Raw genomic sequence first — 18,689 nt, forward strand, 5'->3', positions numbered from 1 at the left:
CTGAAAAACTCAACAAAAACAGTCCCGTTCTGCATATTGCATGTATTCCTGTCCATACCTTGACTTTTTCACTGCTGACCCCTGGACTTTTAAACCTTGTCTTTTAACGTAAATCAAAGATTTGAGAAAATTTGATAATGAATCTCTCTGTTTTATTGTATTTTATTTACTGTTTTCTTATATTTGTTTGAAAATTGTATGATTATTTTGTGTATAAATACACAAATTCCTATTTCAGTGTATTTTCTGGAATTTTTTCTTTTTTTAGCACTGTTTATAACTAACTGTGACTTTAATGACAACGTTTTTTTGCGATTGTTAATCGAAGCTCTTAACCTTTTCTGCTGTTGCTTTTTTGTTGAGGAGACCATCATGCTCGGTCTTGCCTGTCTTCATCTCAACCACAATGTCGTTGTTCACGTCTCCAGTGACCCTGAAGATTGACGCACCAAGGAGAGAAGAAAAACAGATAAAACAAAAAAAAAGGAGTTATCTGTCAAATATGACTGATAGTTGCATCTCATTGAGGAGACGGCACCTCTTTTATCTTGTTTACAAAGCGACCTGTTAGTGATCACACATTAGATAATTGCTGCCATCACTTATCCCTTTAGTCGTCCCCGCCCCTCTACTCACATGTCCTTCTTATCCTTCTTGCTGCACGGCAGCTTGGTCCTCTTGTTCAGGCAGTAGATGAGGCCCACCAGCAGCAGGAGCAGCAGAACACACACCACTACAGCTACCACCACCGCGCTGGAGCCCCCCTGCTGCATGTCAGCTACAGCATCGCAATGAAGGAACACATGGAGGGAGGGATGGAGGGGGGCAGATGGTGGGGTGAAGGGTCAGGGGGATAGTTCGAAGGTAGAATTTATAGGTGGAGGAAAGGCGGAGATGGTTGATCATGTTTTAGGAGGTGGGGGGGGGTTATGGGGGGGGGGGTTGATTAGCATTGAGGGTGTGTTTGATTTGTGTTTTGGAAAAAGAGGAGGAGGAGCGGGTACAATCATTTAGTTTTGGAGATGGATTAAAAATTTTGGATCCAGGTGGAAAGAATTAATGAATGGATGAATGGGTGGGTGGAGAGGATAAAGGGTGGGGAATGGGATGTTGGGGTTAGTCTAACTTCTGAATGTAATGACCGAAATGTGACGGGACCCACTATACGGGCCGCTTTCCTCACAGGTAGTACAAGAATCGGAAAACAACATAGAACATACTCACCCATCCACCTACGCTTGTATTATTGTAATTATGAGGTCATAATGGTGTAATAACACTCGCAATGCGGCAAAAATTAAAACTAAAACAAAATGTTAACATATCTTTGTATGATTTCTGCTTGGCTATAAAAACTCGGCACATCCTTTGGTTGCCTAGCAACTGCACAGTAATAACAACTTGCGAGGTAAGTTTCTTCAGCTTTTACTTTACTTTTCAAGCTAATTAAAGTAAAATGTAAGCACTGAACGTAAATTACGTTTTTAATTAACTCATTAAAACAGTGTTTCCTACAATACAGGTTCAACTACTGAATATTTAAAGAAATATTATTATTTCAACCAAAAGAATTTAGAAAAAAAATTACGTTTATAAATCACATTTGTCTAATGGGTTAAATATTTAACAATGGAATTAAACATTTTTGGTGAAAAACTGTTTTTCATAATTTGAAAAAATATTATGCTTAATTTATTATATATTCAGTAGATTAAACTTGTATTTTTTGGATAAAATAAGTATTACTTTCATCTTTATGTTTTTCTTTTTTATTTCCTTACGCATAATTTCTGTTATTGCCCACCACACAATTTGTTGATTAGAAATCACAGGCTTCTTTAAAGTACAAGATTATCCTGAGATCAAAAGTATTCCCATTTAAATTGGTCGCAGAAGAATTTTTTGGAGTGACAAAAGAAAAAGAAAATGTTTTGTAGAATAAATTCAAGCAGATTACATTTTTAGATCAAATGGGAACTGTATCTGCTTATTTAGCATAACAAAAATCAAAAAATTGTGACGAAAACTGAGAATGTTGGTTCGACCTGGTCGGTGGTTTGTCATTATGTCCTCGTATCTACAGTAATACAAGTTCTAATGCACAAAAACATTAAGTCATGTAAACACAAATACATCAACCTGTGGGGTGCACACAAACATAAATACACACACAGAAACTTACAGATCTAGATGAACACATATGAACATTTCAGGAGGGTTACCCATACAGACCTGACTTTAGCACAGGGTTTCCAGAGAGCAGCACTTTGAAAGAAAGAGATTTTCTCAGTTGAGTAGCAAAGCAACAGCCATAACACACACCACTGAGAGCAAACGCAGGCAACAGCCAAAGACACTATCTACTCAGCAGCCTGCGAGTGCAGACGACGAAAGGTAACAAGCAGGAAGTAGGAAAAGCAGTCGAAAGAAAGCGGTGAGAATAAAAACACAGTAAAGGGACAAAGAGAAGAATGGAAGAAAAAGAATAGAATAGAATCTTTTATTGTCCCCCGAGGGGCCAAAAAAATTGTAGGAGCATCCACAAAATATTGGACAGACATCATACAAAGATGACAAGAGAAGAATAACAATATACAATATCCACAGTGTTCGGTAGCAAGAGAAATATACATGATTACAGTACAGCAGAATAGGAGTGTGTGAAAATGTGTGTGTGTGAGAGAAATAGATGTAAGAGTTGGTGCAAGAGGAGATGGATGGAGGGGAGGTCTCTAAATTACAGGGTCTGTTCTACAAAGAGTCCTGAGACAAGAATGGAGGGGAGGAGAAGGAAGAGGGACAAGGCTCTACCTTCAGCTGAGCCTTTAAATGCTGCAGGAAAGAAAGAGAAAACAAAAGAAAGGTTTGTAGCAGTGCTGCAAAGGAGACTTTTAGGATTAAATACCAATGACCGTTAGTAAATCAGTTTTGGGGTTGCAGATAATTAACAAGATGAAGAAGCATTTAGCAAGTACTCAAGAATCAAGTTGAGCCATTAAGCAGTTCTGTTGATCCAGCTGCTGCACCTGATGCACACATACTCTTCAGTCGCCATCTTTGTAAAGTTGGCATCACCCACACCTCCCAAATACCTCATTAGTGCCTAAACTAACAAAAATTCAGGAGCTTAGGGGAACAAACAGGACCACAGCTCTAATACATGAATGATCTCTAAGTTTATAAATATTGGTGTGTTGTGGCCATTGACTGTATCAGAGAACTGGACCAAGTGAGAGTGACATTACTCCGAGATAACAGCATATTTTAACGAAATGCATTTCAGTTGCTATTTTTTTTGTGATACAAACATGTTGGAACCAGTAATTGTCCGTAATCAGTGATTGGTCGGATTCAACATTTCCATGGCTCTCGCCAATCAGAAGTGAGCTTGTTGGAAGGAGGAGAATCTGTCAATCAAACATTTTGAACATTCGACGCAAGACACTTTTTTTGAGGCATCTGATTTGTCAATTTATAACTTGAATAATTTGCACCACAGAAAAAAAAAATCAGGAAAAAAAAGAGGATCAACAAGAACATGAAAAGAGGTATCAGAGCAAGAATGGTTAGTCTCACAAATAGAATGACTGACTAACAGCTGTTTGTTTCTCTATAGAGGTCTATGAGCCAGCTGGTAGTTCCTGTTTGGAGTGTGAAGGGGAAGGAGGTCCCTCAGTCCAGTCATCAAATACTATGGTTGTGGCATGAAAAGTGCTTTCAGACTGTGATTGTCCTCAGACTAGGTTTAACATTTTGTTAGAGCTTCTCTTTTAGGCTTTTGTCCTTTAACATGACCTCCACACACTCCTCATGCGTTCATGACATTCTTTTGATTCATGGATTCATGTTATGAGCTGCAATTTTCAATAGAAATACACCTACTTTGTTTGTGTTAATAATTGGATTTTTGTGATCGTCCGCCTGCATTTACACTGTGAATGAACTACACCAGGGTGTGACTGAACCTGCTTTTTTATAATGTGTAAAGGTGGAGTAGGCACCCTAGGACTAGGAGATTGTGGGTTTGAGTCAGGTTATTAGAAAGACTCAAAAATTGTGATTAAATGCCTTCCTGCTTTATACTCAACATTAAGTGGATCCATTGGGGAATAGAACCACCTAAATGGTTACCGAACATGGATTTGACTGCAGCTCAAAACTCCCTGAGGGGGTGGGTCAAATGTTGCTACAACCACTTGTCTGCGATAACAGTATTTTAAAAAAAAATTTTTTGTAGTGCACTTTCATGAAATGAAAGCTTTTATTCTTTCTTGATGTTTCCTAATAGCTGCAGGCAAATATTTGTGACTCATCTCTACACGTGAATTGAACTTGCCAATTTACTTTGAGAGTTAGTGTCTAATAAAAAAACAATAATGTTTCAATTTTTTTCATCCTTTTCCATTACATTTTGCCCAGTCAGTTAAAACAAAAAAAATTGATGATGAAAAAAATAACAACTTGCAGATGCGTCTTTTACACTGACCTCGCTCATCTTTCATTGACACTTTGATGGTCTTGAAGTCACTTCCAAATTTGTTGTTGACTGTGCAGTTGACCCCGTGCTTCATGATGTCAGCAGTGGCATTTAGGACAATTGTGCTGACTATCATGTTGCCTTTAATTTCAACAGACTAGATGGAACAAAAAAGAAAGGAAGACAAAGAATGTCATTATAAATTATAAGTAATGTATTGTACTCTCCAGCTTGGGTCATTAATCCAATATGCATTCATCCCTCATTACTAGAAGCCAGCATTGTTCTTTACCTTCATTTTAAAAGGTCAAACTGGAAGCAAGAAGTACATTAGGCTAGTTTTCTTTCATAAACATCTAGTCTGATGGGTCTTTCTTTGCTTTGTTTTTTCATAGTCTGTTTGTGTACCTCTTTGGCTGAGGGCGCCCATGTAAACTGTGGTTTGGGTTCACCATGAGCAGCGCATTTCAAGGTAACTGGGGATCCTTCCTTTGGCACCTCTCCATCAGTAGGTTGAGCAATAATTGGTTTTCCTGAAGAGGGAGGAGAGAATGTGAAGGAAAAACGTCAAAAATGTAGCCAAACGCAGAACTTGAGGATGCTTTAATGAAGCGTGTGAAACTAAAAATAAGAACTTCACTTTGTTCAGACATGTTTGTGTGCTTCCTCTTCACGTGTCAATCAATTGTTTTAGATTTGAAACAAGACTTTTTTGTAGCACTTGTCAAAAATACAGTTTAGGAATACTTTCTTTAAAGTAAAGTGCCTAATCTGAAAGGCAAAAGGTATTTTCATGACATAATAGCACCTGTATTGACCACATTCTGTATTTATGCACTACTAGTTTGCAACCAGATTAGTCTCAATGTCTACAGAGATTTCTTCAGTTTCATTACGAGGAAGTTTCAACATAAATGTGTACACTTTGACGGATTCCGAAGTCATTCCCTACCCCTCTGGCTCCTCCCTATTGCTCCAATTGTTGGGGCATTTGGAGCTTTAGTGGTGTTAAAACACGTTTATTTTAAGGGGGAGCCATTGTGGCTTAGGGCTGCGTATCTCTCCACCAGTATGGTGATCCGTGTTGGGCTTGTGACGTGGAGTAGAAATGTAATTTTTCTCATGGATGTGCTCTGAAGCACGGAAGTTGACATTTAAATTTAAGTATTGAGTTTTTGTTTTTGCATGACTTTTTACAGTTATAAAACCAATGTTGTTTTGCATCTTCCGAGTGCTGGCAGATAGGCACTATCGTAGATGAACGACAACTGTTCATGACGTCATCAAGTGGTAGTAACGTCCGGATTAAAGACACTATTTTTCCATAGCTCTCCTATACGACGAGAAGCAAATCTGTTTGGGGCGCGCAGGTGGTCCACGTGCAATTTTCTGGTCATAGCCTGCTTGGTTAGACCGTAGAGCAGAAATATTCATGCACATTTTTTTCCTGTGGACATGCTGCGGGCGGCAGGTTGTAAGACTTCAACAACATGTAAGGGCGTAAAGGTAAGTAAGGGTGAAGCACTCTGTGTGGGCAACCTGATTGTTAGAAATAAGGAAATAAGACAACCAGGGTGTAGTTTGTGCGGGACTACTACGAACACCTACATATCACCTGCACACCCCATGCATGCAGCATTTGTACGCAAACAGTAAGGTCCCAGTACGTGCACTTTACAAACAACTGCAGGGGTGGACAATTTCAGGCCTCACGGGCCAGTATATCTGCATGATTTCCAGATATCCAAACCCTACTCACGACTGATTACATAGTTCAGGTGGTGTCCAGCCAATTAGAACATGCCAGAGCAGGGTATGTTGGAAAACATGCAGGAATGCGTGAGGCCTGGAGTTGCCCAACCCTGGAGTGTGGCGCAAGGCAACAGCATCACCCGTATGTCATTATCCAAGGTCACTAAGGCATAACCTAATTGTTTACTGAAGAAAATTCCTTGTAATGTTTGTGTTAGATCATGCCACAATATTCAAACAGGAAAATAACACAAATAACACGCTTTGTTTACTATTTTTTCCACACTGTATAAGAAAATAAGCAAAAATAATGCTTTGCAGTTGTTGATTTTTGTGGCTTCTAACAACTTTCTGTAAACTGTCGACTTCTGATTTAGATAAAAAAAAAGTCTCTTGAGGCGGGGTTGTCTGGCCCCCAACCACTGCCATCCTTGCTGCTGGATTAGCTCATTTAGATTATGGGGGAATTAGCTCATCTAATCCATGAAATTAGCAGTACCTGGAAAAGAAGTTTGGGCAGGCCTGTCCTTAGGTGTGCCGCATCTGTCTATAAACCTTTGTCAGGTTTGAATGTAGTGAGTTTGTTACCTTCAACAGTCAGGGTGAAAGTTGCATTGGCTTTCAGTCCAGGCACATATGGGACAGCTCCTACACATGTGTAATCTCCTGCTTGATCATAGCCAACATTGTCTATTGATAGATTGCCATCCTGAGAAAGAACCTCAGAGCCCTGGAAGAACACAGACACAGAAATGAAACCCGCTGTACCTGCAACATCATCCCTTTTATTTCCTTGCTCTCCTGTTGCAGAAGAGTCGAACCGAACTGAGAATATCTACACTGAAGGGCACACTGGAGTGCTGGGAAAAGAGCGATCTTCACATACACACTGTTTGACAGCGCAGTGATAAGAGATCATCCTCAATGATAAACCTGTCTCTTGCAATTCTTTTCCACTTCTTCTCACAGGAATTCCTCTTCAGAACAACACATTCTCTGCCTGGGCCTAAAACACCCAGGAGACGCAACAAAGATACTGAGGCTGCAAAAACAGGCCTAACACTGCAGGAACGTCGTGCTCAGAACATAAAGAAAAGCTCATCAAGGGTAGCAGTACTAGGAGTTTTCAACATTGTAATAAAATGTTGCACATAGATGTCACTCGTTCAAGAATAGTTAACAAATCTGTTCAAACAAAATTACAAATAAGTTTTATAGACTGGTATTATAGTAAAACAATGATAATGCATGGTAGCCATTGTAAAAATGTGGAATAAGGTTACAATTTTTGGGAATTAAAAGAGAAAACTTACCTTTATCCATTGAAGCGTATGTTTGTCTGATGCCTTGACCTCACACTGCCGCTCCACCTTCTGCCCCAGACTGACAGTTTGGGCCTCGGGAGGGGTCACAACAACTGGGTCAATATCTACCAGGAGAAAACAAACAACATCCGAGTGAAGGTCTGGGAGAAAAATCGGGGGCTTTGCAAATGGAGTGGAGGAGGTGCTACTTCACATTCCCTCCACACCTTTTAACAGCCATGTAATAAGACTCTCTAAGTGGCAGCGGTGAGCCGAGTATTATATTTGTTTCGTAAGTTGAAAGCCAATATTAAACTAAAACCAATTAGGAATCCGAGCTAAGCCTTATCACGGCCATCATTGCTTAATGTGAATGATAAGATCAAATCAAGCTGTGCGGTTTGGACAACGTTAAAGTAACAAATGAACTGTGAAAAATTGAAGTTGATATCATTTGGCTGGGAGGATTTTTTCAAACCTCATTCAGTGCTAACCTCAATAATTCAAGGATTTAGTCATGAGGAGAATGGCTCACTGTGAGGATGAAACCCCACAAATGGGACATAAATTGTTCTTCACACTTTCTTGCTTGTTTGATTTGATCTCTAGTGTTGTGTTGACGTGTGCTTGTGGATCACTTACAGTGGACCATGAGGTTGAGTTTTGCTGATAGATCTTTATCAAAGTTGTCAAAGTCCGTGCCTTTGCATAGGTATTCACCAGAGTCTGTGCGTTTGACCGATTTCAGTGTCAAAAGGCCACCTTCACCTTTGATGTCTTTGTTCTGAAAAAGAACATATACATTACTCTTAGTTGGAGAAAGTGGCATAGATGATTTGATTATTGTGAGGGCAACACTTGAATGCAAATTACAACCAACAGAAAAATAGCATTGTTTCTTATTTACATACATCTTTACTGAAATCAAACAAGGGCTGAGGGTTTCCATCAGTCTCACACTTCATCTCAACTTTATCACCCTCTTTGATTGGGGGAGTGTTGAGTAAGGTGAAAGTTGTTTTCTCAGGGGGATCTGCAGGGACAAGAAAAAACGAGGAAAATATAAAAATTTCTTCTGAGGTTGGAGTGACTGTATGCGTTTCTATAGGCAAGAGAGAGTTCTTATCTTTGCCTCAAAGAAAAGAAAAGAAAAGATTCCCAGACACTACCTTTTTAATACATCGTTGTTTTTCTTTAGCCTTAAAATACATTTCTTCTGCTGTCAGAATGATAAAATCCTTCCTTTAACAGTGTAGGTCTTTGAGTTTTTGGGTTTGGGGTTCAAGATTTACATGTGGGAATTCATTCACTGACAAAGCATACTATGATGCCCAATATATATTGTTAAAATGTTAAAAAAAAATTTCAATGAAGAAAAACTAAACTGTTTCACACAACTCATTAACGAGTCCGGCTGAAGATAAAACATCCCACTGATTCTTTTGATCCATGATAAAAAGATCAAGAGTGATAAAAGGACGTGGGATTACGGAAGTGCTTTTTGCATCTCAATCGGATTATATACATTTTTTTTATTGGTGAGACTTTTTCTGAGAGCAGAAGACAGTGTCTTGAATTTTGAATGTTTGGAATTGTAGCAGAAGTTCCCCAAATTTGACACAACTTGTTCTAATAAAACAAGTTAAAATGACTTCAAGCAACAAATTAGGGTTAAAAAATCTGCTACATAACAAGAGCAGGAAAAACAAGAATGTGACTTTTCACAAGTAAATTATTACTGTCAGGTAAAAAAGGAGAACTTATTGAAACATTTTAGGACGATCTGAGGGAGTTTACGCTCAATAGTGAATGTTTATGGAAGTCAAAGGTAGCATTAGACTTTGCAATATTTCCAGGCGATATAAACATTCCGATTGATTACTGAAGATTCTAAAAGATCTCCTTTCACTCACAGTTCAGGTTGATGTTGATGGTGCCAGAACTCTTCGTCTCTGTGGTGTTTTGTAGAGTGCTGTATTCCACTTTGCAGAAGAACACAGAGTCCTTATCCTCTTTTTTGGGCCTCATGTACAGGATGCTCTGAACAGTGAAAAGACCTGAAGACTCCTTCACGACTGAGGGAACCATGTAGGTTTCTGAAGAAAAATAAATACAAATATTTAAACAGACACTTGAATAATCTCAGTTTGTGGTCTACTCTCCAGGCGGCTCATACCCTTGAACTTGTCTTTAACTTCTGGAATGGGCTGATCGTTTTTGAACCAGATGAGTCTTGGCTGGGGAAGGGCGTTCTTTGTAACACAGGTACCAATCTGATGAGGGATAAATATATAACAAATGCAAACAATATGAGGGGAAGGTGCCATTTTTAGTTTTAAAATAAGGACAGCACACAAACCTCTGAGCTGCTGGTGCTTGTAACTGAAATGGCCTGAGAAGTTGGCTTTTTGAGTTCTGGGGTCTCTGGAGTATCTGAGAAAAACAAGATGACATTTAGAGCTCCAAGATTTAATGAAATGATTATTTAAATTATTTTAAAAACAAGCATCATTTCTTCTCAACCCTTTGCAATTCAGCATGCCTCTGCTGCCCAGGCTGATTGACTTCTCGCTGTAAATAACAGACTTCATAGTATTCCACCGTGACCTGGTTAATATGAGCTGATAAGGGTCAAACTACAAAAACACTCCCACTTCCCTCTCCTTGCCTTACACGCACAGGCCCAGGTGGAAGTTTACCCTCTGGTGTCTCTGCTTTATTCCCAGGCTCACCTCTGCAAGGTCATCTTATCACCGTCTGCAGCTGCCCAAAATGTATCAAATAAACAGTAGATGTGTTTTTCTTTCTGTGTCCCTTTTTTCAGGTCTCTGTCCTCAAGTCTGAACCTTGTCTTTTGTTGCACAGCACAAACAGTTTCTTTCAATAAATCATGCTCTCCAAAAAGCCCTTCAGATGGAGCTCTATAGGGGCCCAAAACAAAGACACTGCCCGTTTGTGAGATAGCTTGGAGCTCCAATTTGAAGAGCCATCGTCTGGTCAATGACACTCTAAGCAGTGTTTGGGCCAAGAGGGGGAAGACTGGTGCAGAAAATTCCTTTTTCCTTTTAAGCATCGCTTTTAAAACTATAGTGAAAAGGCTTTCTGTTTTCCTACATCCTATTCCTACATGCCACTACAGTATATTTGTAATAACAAAGACTTGTAAAATGCATTTATTAAACAGAAAATCTAGTCTAACAAATTTTTTATTTTGCAGCTTTTGGATTAAACAACACTGAAAATGTTTGTACCTTTATTTTTTTTACTGTGAGTTTTAACTCATGACACACGTTTAAGGGTTTGACAATCGAGCCATCCCCTTAAATGTGTGTAAGGAAAGTTGATGGATGTCAGCACAGAACTGTTTAACGCTATTGTTCAATACTGACTAGCCTGCTCACAATAAATAGCTGATTTTATGAGCTCTGTTTAAGCATTCAAGCTTATAAGAGCGCAAATGTCATCAGATCCAATGCCTATCCTGAAGTTGTTGTTGTTTCTAACGCCTATCCTGAAGTAAAGATGATAAAAAAATATATATTTTTTTTTACATAGAATCCACCCATATTTAGAGGGACCAGGATCACTTCTTAATGCAAATGAGTCTCAATCATTTTGGTTGAATTGCAGTGGGGAGGGCATAAGAAAGCTGCTCCGGCAGCCATCAGCACCACATAGATCACTCTGGACTTCTATTTAAGAGAGAAATATCAGACATGACAAGTGTAATTGAACTATTTATCAATTATGTCAAAAGTGATTAATTGTGGGTAATTGACCTCTAGAGAACCAGTTAAAAGGATTGGCTGACCTTTAATATTGCAGGTAACACATGAGATGAACGGTTTAGTGTGCTCTGGTTTTAGATTTGCAGATGTTACACCCGTTTGGTGTGATGTCTGTGCATGCATGACCGCAATCCAATCAGCAACATGTTTGGCAAAGGTTCGTGTGAGTACTTAGACCTCACTAATTAAAGAAGTCTCAACATTTAACTGCAGTATAGGCAGACAATCAAATCCCAAATTTCTTATAAAAATTGAAAGAAAAGTTGCATATGTTGTCTTTGTCAAGGCAACCCTTCAATCAAAAAAAGCATCAGCATATGGGAATAGGCTTACGGAAGACTTTAAGGAGAGTGGGGGCATCCTTGTACCCATCAGGGCCAGCAGTGACCTCGCACCAGTAAGTGAGCTCGTCAAATGGTTCAACCTTGGTGATGGTCAAGCTCAAATCAGCTCCCATAGTGGCCCGTCCTTTTAGAATCAAAGCATCATCACTTTTTATTTCCTCCCCTGATTTATATGCAAGGCGCCTTCTGGATCCTTCATAATCCTGAAAGAAGGGAAGGAAAAACAAACGTTACAAAATAAGGTCGAAAAATCTTGCGGTGATGATAAATTGGTTTCTAAAAAGAATGTTCTAATCTGAGGATACCGTAGAAATTGGAGATAACTTACAACAGTCCATGCAACCACTATACTGTTTGCCTTTGTTCCAGTGTATTTGCAGGGCAGGGTTGCTGTTCCATCTTTGACCACATTCACTTGAGGAGACACTGTCACCGTCACAGCTCCACTGCAAACTACAAAAGAAAAAACACAGCAGGCAGCGAAATAAGATGAGGGGTCATTGATACATATTCTGAAATTAAGACACCACACAATAATGCTGTGAAAGGTTTCATGAAAAGATGTACAAAAAATGTTTTACAATCTCTTCAGAGTTTGAGTTTATTTACACAGTAAACATCATTAAAAAAGTAAAACTTGATGCAATTTTATAAAAACTATAACTGGATCACTGTTGTGTTATGATTACAAAAACAAAATAAAAAAAGAATTAATTAACTTTCAACATAATCACTAAACTGTAGCTCCTAAACAGAGCTTGTCCGTGTCTTCATAGTCACAGCCTGCATTGCTGTTAACACCCGGAGGATTCAGTGTGCAGTGAGAACCATGTGGTGGCTGTGATGCTTCGTTTCAGCACTGAAGAATGCCCTTTCCTGCTCTGCCTAGGGGCAATTTGCTCTCATCACTCCTCACAAACACATCAGCGACAGGAGCCCACAATGAGGGAAACACACACAGACACAGTTGTAGTACACTCATTCATCCCCGCATTGTTTGTCGCCTGCAAACACACAACACTGCAAACAGACACACAGATGTCCAGTTCCAGAAACAACAACTGCAGCAGGATCCGCAGCAGAGGGTCGGGCTGCAAGTGTAAACAGGCACAAACATGACATCTGTTGGAGAATTGTACAATTTCTGTTTTGGTGGAATGCATCTATCGCAGATCTTGGTCTTGGCTTGTCCCTGGAGGGCAATGTTGATGCTGAATTTATGTCAGCCCAATGAATGTAAGGCTGCTGCTCTGAACAGAGATAAAATAAAAATAAAAAAGCATGGATCGTCTGCTCTTAATGGAGGATTACAGTGTTGAAAACTGTCATACTGAGTCAAGCAGTCTATAAAAAGACGTGCACATGGAATGGCAATAATGTTTGCACCACTCTTCAGGATAAAAGCTTAATAGTAAGTTTATAGTGTCTGTAAGTAGTAAATAAAGGTTACTTGTACACTATCAACACCTGTAGTCTTCTGTGTAACAAGTTGTCATTTTAGGCTTTTAAAAATCATAAAAATGCACCTGAATGTCTTCTTTTCACTTTGCAGAACCAGTGCAACTTCAAGTCTCATGGGAGCTTTTCGAACTTAGACTTATGCACACGGGTCAGATAATATCTGACTTCAACTATTAGATTCTGCAAGGTAAAAATGAAGCCGGAAGTGGGAAGGGAACATTGACTTTAGGTTATTCTGCTTAGTTCAACAACTTTCTGAAAATGGACAGAAAGTAGTTTGAAGCTCTATACCTCACACAGAAATAAAGCTGGAAACATCAAATCAGTATTTGACATCGGGCTGTAATTACGTCTAATGTGTTTTGAATATTTATAATAGTGTAAAATCTAACTTTGTGTATCCTGCCTCCAGCCGGCTATTGAGAAACTCCGTTTTTGAACAAAAGTTGGGGTCTTAGTTGTGGAACCCTCGTTTGTTCAATGATATGCATTTGGAAAGACATCAGGAACGAAACTGCGTCTGCTTTTCTACAGATGACTTCCTGTGTAAATTTTGTAGAAATGTATCCGATTTCCTCATAGCAAAAACAGACATCTAAATAACTTCTACAGGAGGTACTCAAAATGGCCAAATCCAAATTATGCAGGAGCCCCAGTGGAAACCTGAAGGCTCCAGAACCTGACACTTTTAGTGTTCTCCATTCAACAGAGACATCAGGATGCATCTTGTGTCCCACATTTCAATGCAACCAAGGGACAGAACGGATCCTGCTCTAGCAGAGAGAACAGAGACACAGTCCAACTTTTCAAAACTCGCTATATCGAGCTCTCTGTTTTTCCAAAACTTGACTACATCACAAATAGGACTTAAAGGAAAATATGCAAGAGAGAGAGGACAAAAGCTTTGCTGCAGCTAATGAATCAAAACTAAGTCAAAAATGAGATGTAAGTGCTGTCAGTCTACAGTGATGCTAATGTCAGGGGGTAAATGATCTAATTAAACAACAAAGCATCATGGCAATAAGAGGGGTTAAAATCTAGACAAACAACTATTTTACTTTATAAACTGTAAATAAATATAACAATGAAAAGTGAGTACAAAGTAAGGTAGAAATATATCTAAAACTAAAAGGAAAAAAAAATGTCTCACTTATAAAACTGCATATTCCCACATATTTTGTATACTAACATAAATTAATCATACCATCAATTTCTCGACTACAAAATCTATAGCTGAATAATTTATTTGTTGTGAAATGCTGCCAAGAGTGGGGAGGAAGGACTTGTGGGAATTCCAGCTTTTTGACAGGCTAGTTTTAATAACCAGACGGAGCAACGCAGACGGGGAAGATGAAAGAGGACTTGCTGAAAACGTCTAAAGAGAGATGAGAGGAGCTGAGCGATGGCCACCTTGTTATCAGGATACAGTGAAGAAGAGGAGGGGGGCAGAGGATGGAGGGGAAGACGGGGCGTACTGTATATCTGACAGAGATAAGAGCTGTCAAAAAACACACTGCGGCTCCTCTGTGTTGTTAGTGAAATACATTCCACCCGCAAATCACATGAGGGTCAAAGGTCAAAGATGTCATCCTTATATCAGAAGATTCATTTTTTTGCTTCTGGTTATATTTCTTTCCTTCTTTCCTTTTATTTTGTTTTTAATTCTAGCTTCTTGGGTTTTTTTTTTTTAATCTATCAGCTTAGTGGTTCTCAATGCGGCTCATGTTTCGGCATTTTCACAAGGGATGTAGCAAAAATGGATAACTAAAATACCCAGTTTCTATGCCAACAGGATACGTGGCATGCGCTAGTTAGCGATATCACCTCCAACCAGGAAAGTCCCTGAATCTCGCCTGGGGCTTTTCTGTGTGCAGTTGCATGTTCTCCCCCTGCATCCGAGAAAGATTTTTGTGAGCTCCCCAACTTCTTCCTGAAAGTCCATTCATTATGCATGTTAGGTCATTACTGAGTCCAATTTTTTTTTTAGCAAGTGAGAGGCACACTTTACAAAGTGGGTTCTGTCATTTGTCTCGGTTTGGCCATGCTAGGCACTGTCGAGAGGGTAACACACCTCTTACTTGATGATGGCTGGGATTAACTCCAGTACCCCCCCCCCCCCCCCCCCCCCTCCGTGTAAACCCAAAACAGGACAGAGAGGATAGAAAATGGATAAATGCCAAAACAAGCCAGGAAACATGTCCAAAAATTTGTGGGTGAATCAAGTGGTTCATTTTTTAAACAGCACTTAGGCTTGAAGTGTCCCGTTGAGGGGTGCATTGCAAAAACACACAGTCACCCACGCAACATTAATTTGAGCGACATTTTCTGGCACCAATACAGAGCTCCGTCCTTTAGCTCTTCTATATACTAAAACTTGATTTCTTCCGCTGATTTTTTAAATGTTATGCAATGAGGTTCATGCTATAGTAACAACTGTCTTGCATGGGGCACGCAGGTGGCCCACACTAAATTTTAAGGTTGTAGACCGCTCGGTAAGCCCAAAGTGCCAAAATGTTAATGTACATTTTTCATTTTTGACATCAAGTGTAGAACTATGTTTATTATTTGAGGATGAAAATCCATCAAAAATCCCATTTTTGAAGTCACTCACTGCTAGGTTTTCCATTTATTAGTCTTTTATTTTAGACAGAACACAAAAGGCATGACTCAGTTAAAATCCTACAATGCAAAGTTAAATCTAGCTTACAGTGTTTGTTCTGTCATCTCTAGCTAAAAAATAGACATGTTGCCATCCAGTGTTTGTTTGTATTTTCATTTTAAACTACCATGCACAAGCATGAACATCAGAGTTCATGGAGTGGCTCTACATAGGCTAAATGCAAAACAATTGATGTCTATGACTAAAAAAAACTTGGAATAGTTTCAAACAATATCATATTCACAGTATTCATTTTAAATCGTTTTAAGTTTAAATGATTGTTTTGGCTGTATTGCTCAGATTTAGCCACATAATGTAAAGTTTAATTCACTTTCCGGGGAAACTTCAATTTACATTTAAATTGTAATCCTTGAATACAGGCTTAAATTAGTTTAAATCACCTTTTTTTGTCCATTATAGAGTCATGACAGTAGGCTTATACTGTATGTGTTAAGAGCGTCTGTGTGTGTTTGTGTAACTGACACTGATGGTGGCAGGGTGGTATTGATGTGACAACAGGTAATCTTATCTTTGAAAATATTAATCAACAGTCTGTAACGCTTGCAGCTACCTTTCCCATAGAAATGTATCAACGTCCATTCTTTGTTCCAGTCTCGCCTCGCCCGTCCCTTTCAATGTCATTCACAATATGTTCAGTCTAGAGTGATCAATCAAGCCCCTGCTCTGGGTTTTTACCCACAAGGCAGCTGGACAGACAGAGACAGGCAATTAAAGCATAATCAGGGAGTCCTCTGTTCAATCTGAGCCCAGAGCAGCATGTGGGCTGGAGTGTTTGTGTGTTTAGAGACACAGGCTGTCGGCTGTCACTGTGTCTGTGAGGTTGAGAGCGTACAAGAAAAAAAAAAAAAAAGGAGAGTTTTGGGGGTTGCTGGGGTTCATAGAGGGAGGGACTGGCTGCTTGGGGGTCTTGTTAGCTGGTGCAGGCAAGATAATCGGATTTAGCCAAATAGAGGGAAAGTGTGTGTGAGGTGGTGTGAGATGGGGTGTGTGACTTGTTACAGGGACAGATGGGAACAAGACGGTCAGCGTATGACTTGAACACACCCTAATAAACACACATAACCCCTAACACATACAGATGCTCTTACAGTACATCTATAATGCATGGAATATTTATGAGCAGCCCAGCCTTCATAAAAAGCAACTGTGCGTAGAAAAAGAAAGGATCCAGGGTCTGCAGTCAAAGCAGAGGCTGAGTGGAGCAGAACCAGTCCCACACCTACTGAAAAGTTAATGTGAAATCAACTTTAATACCCTCTGTCTTGCTGTTTCTTGGGCTCCTCTCAGTGTCTGCCTTTCTCTTCTTCCTCACATACTGAGATGCACACAGAAGAGGTTGCTTTTCATTATGAAAGATGCCAGCTGGATCCTTTTTCCCTGGTTTTGCTTGAATTTCTGTTCTAGACATCAAACCCACACAAATTTTCAACCTTTCTCCGTTTTATAGTTTTTTCCAGAAGTGTTTTTATTTTATTTGCTCTGCAGTAATTATATACCCAGCAAAGCACACTAAGGATTTAAGACAGAAGCAATCAAATAAAATAAACAAAATATGGACAAGAAACAACTTGAGATGTGATTGCTAACCTCACTATCATCACAATACAAATACAATTCTCTGTGCTGCTAACACAGACCGCTCATGTTATTTTCTGCAAACTACATCAGTTGGATGAAACGTGAGGAGTGAGATAAGTGTTTCAGACTTTTTAGGTAAACAATCGCAATAAACCAGAGAAACATTACACCAAAACTTTCTGCCACAGATCTGTGAGGTCAGAGAAGGTCAACATAGTACCAAAGTCAGGAAAGGGTAAAGCACAGCAGTGAACCTGTGTGTTGTCTCAATTTGTATGTGGTCCAAAACTCCCAACAGGATTAGTGAGTTTAACTGTTGGCAAAGCAAACAGTCCCAACGCATAAGATACTCAAAGTAATGAACTGAGTCACCTTCAGTATGAGGTCATGGAAAAAAAGACCGCACAGTAACTTAGATTTCCTTTTACTGATTTTCGCTTTCAATTGCACTTGCACCTGATTGGTTGAAGTTGTGTGTGCTGTTTGCTCATGGAAAAAATTGATTTCAAGGATATTAGCCAATTTAAAAAGAAGGACTACTATTTACACACTGACATAAAGGTCTACTATCCCAACAAAAGGAATGTGTATGGCTTACAGGATTTATTATTTTTGAGCCAGGTCGGTGTTCAAGAATCCCATATAACACTGATCCTTTCCTGCTGAGGTGAAGACAGTTTAATTGATTTGGAAGCTTCCTTTGTCCAGTGGGATTGAATTTGGCACAGAAACTTTATGTAGCTTAAAAATTTTGCCAACAAAGAGTCGAACAGAAGAAAATGAAAAACTAGAAAGACAGAAAACTTTAAATCGAATACTAATTTGTGCCTAAATGAAAACAAACCAACACTCACAGTACAAAATGTCACATTGGCATAAAATGCAGCAACTGGAATTATTGTAATTTTAGTCGCTCCGGAGAATAAATAGTAGCAGCCAAAAAATGCACGATCTAGAAAAAAAAAAAATTCTATATAAGATGCACTTTTGGGAGAAATGTATGTAACAAAATATGGGAAAAAGAACAGACATTTAATCTTAAAAGGCAAATTTGATAGATATTAATAAGCTGAATATTTGCACTACTTTAATACATTGATGCTTATTTAGCTTCATGAAACATAGGACAAATCTTGAATATAAGCGCAACGTATGAGAAATTATTTTAACTAGCAATATGAACATTCTAACAAGTCAACTAAACTCTTTATATAATTACAAATCCCTAAATTTGTTGAATTCTTCATTCTCAATTCCACTAAACTCGGCGTAAGACTGAGCGGCGCTTCTTCTTCTGCGTTACTG

At 39.1% G+C, this 18,689-nt stretch overlaps 1 protein-coding gene across 3 annotated transcripts in view; it reads right to left on the bottom strand.

The window, feature by feature from the left end:
- Nucleotides 1-18,689, bottom strand: part of bcam (basal cell adhesion molecule (Lutheran blood group)) — a 49,809-nt gene that overhangs the window by 2,056 nt on the left and 29,064 nt on the right. Inside the window, exons 2-16 of one of the 3 annotated variants that reach the window (XM_023964001.2) lie at nt 11,994-12,118; nt 11,655-11,868; nt 9,893-9,966; nt 9,710-9,806; nt 9,447-9,629; nt 8,445-8,566; nt 8,176-8,317; nt 7,543-7,658; nt 6,818-6,959; nt 4,886-5,010; nt 4,487-4,634; nt 2,812-2,832; nt 2,233-2,265; nt 637-778; nt 337-433 (exon numbers count right to left, since the gene is read on the bottom strand). In XM_023964001.2, the coding sequence (XP_023819769.1) occupies nt 337-433; nt 637-778; nt 2,233-2,265; nt 2,812-2,832; nt 4,487-4,634; nt 4,886-5,010; nt 6,818-6,959; nt 7,543-7,658; nt 8,176-8,317; nt 8,445-8,566; nt 9,447-9,629; nt 9,710-9,806; nt 9,893-9,966; nt 11,655-11,868; nt 11,994-12,118 (1,781 nt within the window). The remainder of the gene's footprint in view (nt 1-336; nt 434-636; nt 779-2,232; nt 2,266-2,811; nt 2,833-4,486; nt 4,635-4,885; nt 5,011-6,817; nt 6,960-7,542; nt 7,659-8,175; nt 8,318-8,444; nt 8,567-9,446; nt 9,630-9,709; nt 9,807-9,892; nt 9,967-11,654; nt 11,869-11,993; nt 12,119-18,689) is intronic. The other 2 variants (XM_023964002.2, XM_023964003.2) reach the window with 2 other exon arrangements.

This window comes from Oryzias latipes, chromosome 16, assembly GCF_053564925.1.
Source record: "Oryzias latipes strain Hd-rR chromosome 16, Olatipes_Hd-rR_3.1".
NCBI classification, from domain to species: domain Eukaryota; kingdom Metazoa; phylum Chordata; class Actinopteri; order Beloniformes; family Adrianichthyidae; genus Oryzias; species Oryzias latipes.